This window comes from Solanum verrucosum, unplaced genomic scaffold, assembly GCF_900185275.1.
Source record: "Solanum verrucosum unplaced genomic scaffold, falcon-dt-bn FXZP01000229.1, whole genome shotgun sequence".
Lineage (NCBI taxonomy): Eukaryota > Viridiplantae > Streptophyta > Magnoliopsida > Solanales > Solanaceae > Solanum > Solanum verrucosum.
This window is the reverse complement of record NW_026020011.1, coordinates 5,584,847-5,596,192: the sequence shown is the minus strand read 5'-3', so window position 1 is coordinate 5,596,192 and position 11,346 is coordinate 5,584,847. Positions and strand designations below refer to the sequence as shown.

At 35.4% G+C, this 11,346-nt stretch overlaps 1 protein-coding gene across 2 annotated transcripts; it reads left to right on the top strand.

The window, feature by feature from the left end:
• Window positions 1-688: 688 nt before the first annotated feature.
• On the top strand, window positions 689-10,590 carry LOC125820073 (chaperone protein dnaJ 10). 2 transcript variants are annotated; one of them, XM_049499488.1, is made up of 11 exons: window positions 689-1,518; window positions 2,790-2,849; window positions 2,988-3,070; window positions 3,223-3,382; window positions 4,613-4,742; window positions 6,982-7,140; window positions 8,420-8,598; window positions 8,708-8,788; window positions 8,880-9,029; window positions 10,169-10,315; window positions 10,355-10,590. In XM_049499488.1, the coding sequence occupies exons 1-10, from the start codon at window positions 1,432-1,434 to the stop codon at window positions 10,262-10,264; spliced, it is 1,185 nt and encodes a 394-aa protein (XP_049355445.1). In that variant the 5' UTR covers window positions 689-1,431; the 3' UTR covers window positions 10,265-10,315; window positions 10,355-10,590. The 2 variants fall into 2 exon arrangements, with proteins under 2 accessions (XP_049355445.1, XP_049355446.1); XM_049499489.1 differs by lacking the exon at window positions 6,982-7,140.
• Window positions 10,591-11,346: the final 756 nt, after the last annotated feature.

Genomic DNA, 11,346 nt, shown 5'->3' with positions numbered 1-11,346 from the left:
GTCTTTTAGTAAAATCAAAACCAAACCAAATAGTATCGATTTTCAAAATTTAAAACCAAACCTAATCAAATCAAACCAAATATCAATTTTTAATTGATTTGGTTCAAATTGCGGTTCGGTTTAATTTTTTAACCATAACCATGAACAATTCTAACTGAAACACAATAATACTAGTTGTCATGTCACGGTTTTCGAAAGTCAATTTGAGTAAAAAACCATACGAAAAGTATATAAATTGAATTTTTTTTTGCATATTAATATGATGAAAAAATACATCATAAAATGTTAGTTAAAATTCTTATCGTTTGACTTTACCATAATAACTAAAAGTGGACAGAGAAAGTAATAAATAATGATGAATCGAAATAAATATTATATTTAAATACAATACAATTAATAACAACCATCTAAACAACGCGTTCATCTTTTTAGTATTTTGAGACGGAGAAAGTAAATACATATGGCCAAATTTTCAATGTCATGAACTTTAGGGACCAAAAATGTATTAGTGGTGCCAAATGTGACCAAATTACTTTGGCTGAGATAAATTGTGAAATTTTTTGAAATTACGAAAAGTCGAAGGTCCACCTGAAACCGCCCCGCCCCAGCCCAGCCAGCCTAACACCGTACACAATTAGTCAACAAAAACCGAATCTAAATTTCAAAGAGACAGGGACCCGAAGCCAACACAGCATGAATCATCAATTTCATTCTTGCACTTTATTCATCATAAATCTCAAAGTTACTGTCCCTTTCGGTTTGTTAGAGGAAAAAAATTGATTTTTGTACGTGGAGTTGATGTTTTCTGTTCTTCGATCCCCTTTTTTGAAACTTCATAGCAGTTTCATTGTTTTAATCTCTTAAATTGCTGGCCCTTTTGGTTTGTTAGAGGAAAAAAATTGATCTTTTCTTCGATTTTGTACGTGGGGTTGTTGTTTTCTGTGCTTCGATCCCCTTTTTAGAAACTTCACAGCAGTTTCATTGTTTTAATCTCTTAAATTGCTGACCCTTTTGGTTTGTTAGAGGAAAAAATTGATCTTTTCTTCGATTTTGTACGTGGGGTTGTTGTTTTCTGTTCTTCGATCTCCCTTTTTTTCTGACCCTTTTGGTTTGTTAGAGGAAAAATTCGATCTTTTTCTTCGACTTTGTACGTGGGATTTGTATTTTCTGTTTTTCAACTTGATAGCAGTTTCATCATCATAATCTCTTAGATTTACTGGTCATTTTGGTTTGTTAGAGGAAGTCGATTGAATTTTTTCTTTGATTTTGTACGTGGGGTTTGGTATTTCGTGCTCATTTATCCCTTTTTGTCAACTTGATAACAGTTAAATAACTGCACCTGGGTGGTTTTCAGTTTCGAATTTTATTTCCTGTTTTTGTTCTATCAATTGGTCAATTTGAAAGGAAAGAAGGAGAAAAGATTTCGAGATCATGGTGAAGGAAACTGAATATTATGACATTTTGGGGGTTAGCCCTACTGCTACCGAATCTGAGATTAAGAAAGCATACTACATTAAGGTATGTATAATTATCTTATTTGTATTAACATGTTATTTATCATTTTAATACACTTAGGGATATAGTTTTAAGTATGTGCATGAAGAATTAGAGAATTTTTTTCTATCTGCACTTGCTTGTCTGGTTCAAGCTGAAAGCTAAGTTGGGCTGAAAGTGGATGATTAGGGAGTATATGTTAAGGAGTTATATTGGGGCAGTGGATAGGTTTTATGCTTGAAAAAGAAGCTACCTTTAATCCCATAAGTATGATTTTTTTATTTAGGAACTACAAAGAATAATCCTTTTTGCTATCTATCAACACACACACGCGCACATGCAGAAGAATCTTGTCTAGGTAATAGAAGGAGATTGTAGACAGAAGTGTTCCTTCGGCAAATTCCATCTGCCAAAAAGGATGCAAGCGTTTGTTATAAATAGATGGAATGGAGAATGCAAGAAATAGAAGTTTGCAATTCCTTTTAGGATTGTGGTAAACATTGGGGATGTTCGAGCCTCTATTTAAGGCTTCTTTTATACACATTATCGCTGAAACGTTTAAGACTAAGACTGAAAACTTGAACAGCATTTATTTGTTGAACATCATGTCATTGTCCTTTTTTCATACCCATATGTGATGCCATTACATTTGAGGGAATAAACTTGATGAATTGGTGAATTATAATAATTTCTCTTCTTTTAACCAATTTTCATGCTAAAGTGACCGTTTGAATATCAAATCTACAACTAGTCAAAATGGGCACTTACTTTTCCCCCTGATTTTGCCAATTGGATATTTGAAAAAGAGGAGTAAGTTCTCAGCTCTATGGTTTACTTCATCAGCCCATATACAAAAGAATTAGATTGTTGGACTTGACAATCTAATTTGAAGACTGATTTCCTTAATATTTTGGGTTACATTTTTTTAATGGGGAAGTTATAGTGTTTGGAATCTTCACCCAGCTATGTATTTATTTTCTTTATTTGCGGCTTTCAGTTGGTACATTGAATAAGTTAGTTATGATTTATCCATAAGCAATTGTGCTTTTGTTTTTTTGTCATTTTTTTAAAACTCAGCCTCAGGAATGAGCATACTGCCACACAAGTACCACAATAAAAAGTGATGAAGTTTAAAATTTGTAGCTCACAGAATTTGAAAACTTCTAACTTTAGTTTTCCTTATTGTAGTCGTATTTGCCCTTTTTTGTTTTAATTTTCAATCTTGACTCTGTTTCCTATTTGAGCTTTCCATGTTTTGACTTCTTCTTTACTACTAACTTTCATATGTGGTATAGGCACGGCAGGTTCATCCTGATAAAAATCCAAATGACCCTCTAGCTGCACAGAATTTTCAGGTAAGTCATTAATCTACCCTTCTTCTTTTTTTTTGAGAAGTCTCTTGATGATTTATTTTTGAACTGTTTTTTTTTTTCTGGTTAATTAGGAGATATTCCTGCTATTGGCTCAATAATTCTTGTTTTCTCCTGTTGCAGGTGTTAGGAGAGGCTTATCAGGTACTGAGCGATCCATCTCAACGACAGGCTTATGATGTACATGGAAAATCAGGAATTTCAACGTAATTTCTCTCTTGTATTATTGATACCAGGACATTTGTATTTCTCCTAGTACAATTGATATTTGGTACCTGTATGTACATATAATTTGCTCTGATGTTCTTCTGTGTATTCACATGTTAATTCAAACTTCTATGCTTTGAATTGTTTTCAGAGATGCAATCATTGATCCTGCAGCAATTTTTGCTATGCTTTTCGGAAGTGAACTTTTTGAGGGGTACATAGGTCAGCTTGCTATGGCATCAATGGCTTCATTGGATATTTTCACTGAAGGTGAAGATTTTGATGCTAGAAAGTTACAAGAGAAAATGAGGGTACAGTTCTTCATTTCCTTTTAGCATTTATAATTGTAAGAGTATTACTTGAGAAAATTGAATTCAAACATTTTTATCGACTTCGTGTATATATGGGTAAAACTTGCAAAAAGATAAAGAACTGAGAAGTAGCTTGAGAAATGGTTATAGTGGCACCTCTATCTATATGCTTATATATAAGAAATAACATTTATTTCCATGATATTATAAACTATGGCTTGTTAAACCTTTGTTGTTGCTACTGTTCTGTTTCTTCACCGCAATATTTCCTTTTCAAATTTGCTTTTAAAATTGCTTTATTTGAGCTGAGGGTCTTCCGAAAACAACCTCTCTATTGCCTCCAGAAGGTAGGGATAAAGTCTGCATACACACCACCCTCCCTAGATCCACCCCACTTGTGGCATTACACTGGGTATTGTCATTGACTTGTTTAACCTAGAGTCCCACATGGTGCCTCATTCTTTTACTTTAAAGAAAAAAAAAAATTCCCCAAAGGCCAAAAGAAGATAGAGGCCCAGAGATATAAATAAGAGATAGAAAACATGCATCTAGTTGTATAAATTAAGGGAAATGATTCAGATGATTTGGACATATCCATCAACCTTAGATAGTGTCAGATGCAACTGATGATACAATAAGGAAGAATAGGGGAATCAGAAGAATTAACTAGCTTTTTTTTCTTTATATATTGATTGACAAGTAAAGAAGAATCGACACGTGTAGTAGTGTTTGGATCCAGGGTTTTCATTGTCCGTACTACAAAATTTTCAGCTAGCTTATCTGTTGCTTGTTTGTTTTGTAGTACAGTTTACTGGTTGAAGTTCTCATATTAAGAGATGTCCAATTATCTTACACCTTGCAAGCTGTATTGCTTAAAAAGATCTGTGGGGGTAATTCTGTTGCTAGAGGGTGTAAATCGACTTCAAGACAGCAATGTTCTTTTATTGACCATTTGAATGATATACACCTATTGCTCTATTTATCAAGATGTTAATCATTGATATCACATTGTGTGTTATTCACAATGAATCGGTTATTGATGTCACAACAATCTGTTTGAGCACATTGCAGCTTTACATCACAATGAGTTGGATCTCATATCAATTCATTAAAGAGATGCTAATATGCAGTCACATGGCCTACCACGACTTGGCTGGAGCTACTGTATTCCATAGAAGCTGTATCAGGATATGTATACAATTAACTTCTTTCCTTCTTAATCTAATACAGGTTGTTCAGAGGGAGAGGGAAGAAAAGCTTGCTGAAACTTTGAAGGACCGGCTCAATCTATATGTACAAGGAAATAAAGAGGACTTTGTTCGTCATGCAGAAGCTGAGGTGTCGAGGCTTTCAAATGCAGGTTAACATTGTCATACCTATACATAATTCCTTCGACCCTTTTTTTTGTATTGAATTGCTTTTCTGACCTCGGCAAATGTTGATACTTAAGGGGTTGTACAAACAATATGCATATTTACAGCTGTATTATGGGTTGTGAAAAGTTGGTTTCGTGAGTTGTGCACACTAAGATCTTTAAATTTCCAATAACTTTTGGAGTCATGGCAATTCATGATTGAAAAAGAGGTATCTAAATATTAAGGGTTGTTTGGTATGTAGGAACGGCTAAGGTTTCTCGCTTCTCCATAACAAGTGAAAGATTTAATGCAAAGCATGGCTCTTACCGGACCTTGTATTGGACACTGGAAAAATAATAAGTCAATAGGGGCCAGAAGGAGATGTAAGCAAGGTACTGGACCCTATGTGTTCGTTCTGGTAAGTACACAGAGATACCAAGATGGTCAAAGGTAGAGGATGTGTGAAACTAGGCAAATCTAAAGAAAGTGACACAGACTAGCATGACGTGTTCACGAAGGTTGGGTATATAGCAATGATGCCGCATTTGAATCTGAGAATAACCTAATAACAGACATTTATCACCGGGAGAGGTTATTAGGGTCAAGTTATGAAGAAAGCAAGTGCTTCTAGAGACACTAGCCAGAGGGAATATAAAAGTGAATATGGTAAGCCAACAACGTGTGCAACTTTATTCTTATTTTAAAGGACATGTATTTAATCAGATAACGAGATGTGGGTGTAACATCTCCTAAAAATGCAAGTCAACATGAGATCTATTAGGCGCAAGCAATTTCAATGAGATACCTATTCTTCTATCAACTACTATATTTTGTTAGAGTATAAGGTTGTTTTCTGATAAATAATTTTGGGCGAGTTCTTGTACTAAAAATTAATTTTGGTGCATTACACTATGGAACATCCAAATAGAAGTGCCAATTTGTGGCAAAAGGTGGAGGATTTGTGGCTTAGGTTGCAGGTTTAAGCCCCACACCATGCAAAGCGAAGCCTGATATTTAAGTGGAGAAGGTAGAGGGGCGGGCCCATTATCCACCGAGTTTAGAAGGCTGTGATTGGTCCAAAGGGCGGGTCACAGACGGATTTCTCGGTTATCAAAAATAAAAAAATTCAACAAACAAAATCTAAAAAATGTAAGGCAGCTCAGAACAATCTTCATGCAAGTTCATATGAATAATCATATCATTTAAATCTATCAAACAGTGAAAATGCATACAAAAGGTGATTCAACTAGGATCTCAGACATCTGTTGGGCTAAAGACAAATGAAACTATATCCAATTATTAGGATGAAAAGGGAAGGAAGTACTGATTTATCTACCTAGTTGGCATGAATCATATTTTAAAGTAGACAAGTGAGAGATACTAATTATAATTTTCTATAGTGCATATGAACTAAGACAATCAATGGGTGTTCTCGGATGGTGGAGTAGTATAGTCCATGTGATTCAAGTTCCCTTTTCTAGAATAAAAAGTCCGTCTGATTCATTTCCAATACCAATTATCTATCCAATAACATAAGTTTGTGTAACAATGAAGTTATTGAAAAGGATCACGGAGCAGCAAAGTGTTTGGGGTAAACAACTAATTGATATAAGGTAAGAAAGAGAATCAGGAATGTAAAGGACTAACTTTACGGCCAGAAAGTTAAAACTTATATACTCCGGTTGCCATGGTTTGGTATCTATTGTCTAATGTGATTATCTGAAGAGACTAAGATATAAGGCTATAGAGGAAGATGTGATACTCGACATATGATCGGAAGCACATGAGTCAGTGGTTCAAAGGTTCAAACCCTAGCCGCAGGCAAAAGTTTGGTATTTAATTGGAAAAGGGTAGAGGGGAAGCGGACCTATTATCCGCCGAGTTTCAAACCGTGCGCCATTGACTTTCGGAAACTTCTCGGTCGTAACAAAAATATTGTAGAGACTAGTTTGAAAAATAGAAGTAACTTGTGGAGACAATTTCCATAGGAACTTGTAGTCATATAAGGAAACACTTAGTTTGGTATTGAGGCATAATAGTTGTCGTATAAGCACCATTTATGGCATTGAAGCTGTCTTGTCCTATTCTACTGGCTTACATTCTCTCTTGATCTGCAATCCCCTTTCCGTTTCTTTCCCTCTCAACTCCTTAGCTTTGACTTTCTTGATATTTTTGTTGGTCTCTTCCAATTGACATGGCTATAGTAACAGAATCTTTTCTCATCAACTTAATGTTTGGTAACAGCTTATGGTGTTGATATGTTAAACACAATTGGATACATATATGCAAGACAGTCAGCGAAAGAGCTCGGAAAGAAGGCATTATATTTGGGTGTGCCTTTTATTGCAGAGTGGTTCAGAAACAAAGGCCATTTTATCAAATCCCAAGTAACTGCTGCAACAGGTTTGTTGTGCTGGCTTTAAGCAGTGGTTTGTGGTTAACATTGTGCTTCTCATTTCCGAAGTTAGGACAAACCATTTGCACCTTGTTCGCTCAATCTCTATATTAATCTGTGCATAGAGCTTTCTAAAGAATAATTCCTTACAGTTTATGCTCTTCTTTCAGTTTTGTGATTTAATTAGTCCAAAATTAGTTTTTGACTGTTTTTTCTTCTGTTGGTTGATGTCATATAATCTTGATGAACTTAGGTAGACAGTAGGATAGTATAGGTAGAAATATATGAGAGGAGTATTAAGCTGAGGTCAAATAAAGTATACAATCTTTCTTCAGTTTTCATGTACATCTATCTCTAACCAGAAATGAGGCCTGCACCTGGTAGACAAAAAAATGCATTGCTAAATCTTTTCCCACTCGAAGCACCATCCCTGCAGTCATTTGTTGGATCATTTGAAATGAAAGAAATGCCAGATTCTTTGAGGAAAAGAATGTTTCAGTCCTTAAACAGAGTTGTATATCCTTGCTTAGTTTTGGCGTAATATGGCAGTGGCAAAAGAGTCCGAAACCATGCTAGATTCTGTCACTGCATTACTCCCTGGAATGTGTTTTTTTTTTAATGTTTTCTCTGCTAACGCTTTGTGGGTTTTGCATCAATAAATTTTTACCTTATCAAAAGAAAAAATAAATTGTATGGTCTAGTTTTGGTATAGACGTGCTATGAAATTGTTTCTCTCTTAAGCGGTTTTAACTCTCTTTTTTCTATTGGAAAAATTTAGTTCCTTTCTCTTACATGTTTCTTTACAGACCTTTGCCTGAAATAGTACAAGAAAAGTTTGATTTAAATAGTTGTAGCTCATAAATGCCTTCCAAGCTATCTTCCTTATCCAAATACTTATAAAAAGGGAATTGCAATGTTTGAAGATAAGCTTTTGGGTCTTTCTTGTATCACTTCTATCATAATGTGTCCTTAATTATAGCTGATGTCATTGTGATTAATTTTGATCATTCAACCAAACCTGCATAACGGTAAAATTATTTTTTGTGTGACCTATAGGTCATGGATTCGAACCATGAAATCAGCCACTGATACTTGCAAGTGTCAGGGTAGGTTGCCTACATCACAACACCCTCTTGGAGTGCGTTCCTTCCCTGAATCATATGTAAACTTTGGATTCTTCGTGCACCGGGTTGTCCTATTCATCCAACCTCTGCGTGTATTGAATGATACTTGATTGTCATATGTGGTAATGTTCTTCTGAAAAAAAAATACTTCATGCTTTTGTAGGTGCAATTGCTTTGATTCAGCTTCAAGAGGACATGAAAAGGCAGCTCAGTGCAGAAGGAAATTACACTGAGGAAGAACTTGAAGAATACATGCAATCCCACAAAAAGCTAATGATTGATTCTCTCTGGAAGCTTAACGTAGCAGATATTGAAGCCACTCTTTCTCGTGTTTGTCAAATGGTTGTTCACCTTTATCATGTTGTGTTTGTGGCTTATTCTTGTATTGTTCTTATTTATTTGTGTTAATATTCATTACTTTGTTAAAAAAAAATATTCATTACTTTGTTAGGTTCTACAAGACAACAACGTAAAGAAAGAAGAGCTTCGTGCTCGCGCAAAGGGGTTGAAGACTCTCGGCAAAATTTTTCAGGTACTGTAGTTGACCAATATTTTAAGTAGGTAGTGTGATCCTCTCAATTGGTTAACCTTGTTGTTCTGTTGAATGATATTCTTATGTACAGAAGGTTAAGTCAGTCAATGAAACCGAAACTACAGAAAACGGCGTCCACAAGTTGGACGGAAATGAACCAAGCTACGACTCTCGTTCTTCAACTGCATCAGTACCATCTCAAAATAGAGAAGAGGTGCCTTATACAGTATTTGCATCACAGGTACTGCTCTGATTTGTGTTCTATTCCTTTATGAACAGCTAACTTGCACAGGTTTGGTTCCTTTACTGGCCTCTTTCTTTGGTCAATTGCCTTTTTGGTCCTCAGATTGTAAGTTCAAAACGAATTTCTGTTGTATATTGCTATGCCGAAAACACTTAGCCTTTGTTATATTTGAAAATGAGGTATTGTTCCTTTTATAAATGAAGTCAACCAAAGAAATAATTATCAACTTTATTGCATTATGGCTGCCATCACCTCCTCCTCTGCCGTCACCACCAATCCCTGAGATTTTTTTCCCCAACCCTTCACTGACACTTTGGTTGGAGAGGTTTGGTTGCATTAGATAGGGAGGTTGGGATAGGTTTTCACGGTGATATGCTTGGGTGGGGGTAGGGGGTTTAGAGAGGGGCTGAAGAAAGCAATGGAGCTTTAATGTTTCAATTTGATTTGGTTGATTCTATTAGTGGGGGTAAATTTGCTTGTTAGGTGAACTTGGAAGTCTACTAATTGTGATAACATAGGCATCAAACATAACTGGTTCAAGACACAAAGACATGGTAAAAAAAAGAGTACAATTTCTCTTTGGGATTGTTATGCTTGGAAGGACAACTATTTTCTTCTTTTAGAGATACAAGAGGAACTAGTCGAAAGTAGATTTTCTGCTTGGGAATTGCTACTTGCAACTGCAGCTTAGCGAGAGATTTACTTGCCATGCGTTACATGTCAGTGTCATGTAGATGCAAGGGCAGAAAAGGATTCAGAGGAACAGGTTTCTCCTGACTTATTTTCTTTCATCTTTTTGGAGGTGAGTTTGTAGAATAGTTTAAGATAAAAAACCTTCGGCTCTATCCATACATTCGCTGGATGACAATATCATTAGGAGATGGTAAAGTGATTAAGAAACGGGTGGCGGAAAGTATTCTTGCTCTTTTTCTATCAATCTTAATTTCCTTTTTCTTTTAGTGTTGTCAAGAAGAATATATTTTGCTCTCCCAAAACAATAAAAGGAAGATTCCATCGTAATGAGTATATCGGCTATTCTAGGAAATGTTCCAACTTCTAAGATTCATTTCAAATGAAGCAAAGATCATGTCATAGTGTCTTTTTACATTATCTTAACTTTTGGACATATTTTCCAGAGCCCATATGTGGAGGCTCCACAGTTTACCGGTGGTCAATCCAGCTATAACTTCCCCATGCCGACTGCACCACCAGGTGCACAGAGACACAGGTAGACAGACAAATGGTGGACGCCGCATGAATGTGTAGCTTGTGAATTTGTAGTGCTTGTTGGTATTTGCTTATTCTTAGGGAAAAAAAGAGGGAGTTTGAGTTTCTTATGTATCCCTAGTGTGCTATATTTTAAAGCATGATTCTTGCTTAGCAGAGAAAAGCTTACTGTCATATTGCTTTCATGAAGGACTGCTTTGTAATTAATATAGTTAGAGTGTAAGTTGTGTGGCCTGTGAATGCAAAATATTGTATATTGCATTGGTCTATTCTTCTTGTTGTATTAACCAATTTAATGTTTTTGTTATTGACCTATTTTGCCAACTCCCTAGTTGGTGTCTTTTTGTACTTGAAAAGAGTACTTTCTTGCTGGCCTGCTTGAAACTTAATGATAGTGACTATTTCTAATTAATTGCTACAAGGATTGAAAGTGATTATCTGTAAACTTCACATATATTTTGTGGGGATGAGAAGAAAAATATTTGAAACATGTTATGAAAACGTAATCATAAAAGATTAGTAGGCTTCGGTAGTTTTTTGTCCTTCGATATTTGTTATTCTATGTTGTTCCTTGTACTTTGGAATGTTTTGCCTTGAGTTGAGGGTCTATCAGAAACAACCTTTCTATCTTTTAAGATAGGGCTAAAGTCTGCTTAAACTCTATCATCTTCAGACCTCCACTATTTAGGACTACACTTGTAAGATGTTGTACACACTTGAGAGTGGGGGGGGGGGGGGGGTTGATAACATATAGAGTGAAATGTAGGGCGTAGTAACTTAACTGGTTACCCCAACCTCCCTCAAGAAAACATGTAGAGTGAGATGTAGGACTTGGTAACCTAATTGGTACTTCTCAATTACGTTCAAGTCGCTCGCAAAGGTAAAACATTTCACCATTTTTTATAACTATAGTTAAAATTACCCTTGAGTTATAACTTTATTAGTAGTCATTAAATAAATGAAACTTTTCTCAATAATAGGCAGAAAATTATATGAAAAGTCTAATGAAGGAGAAAGTTAAACAATTTTAAATATATATGAGCAAATTTGACCTTACATTATTATCTACAATTGCTCTAAGATATGC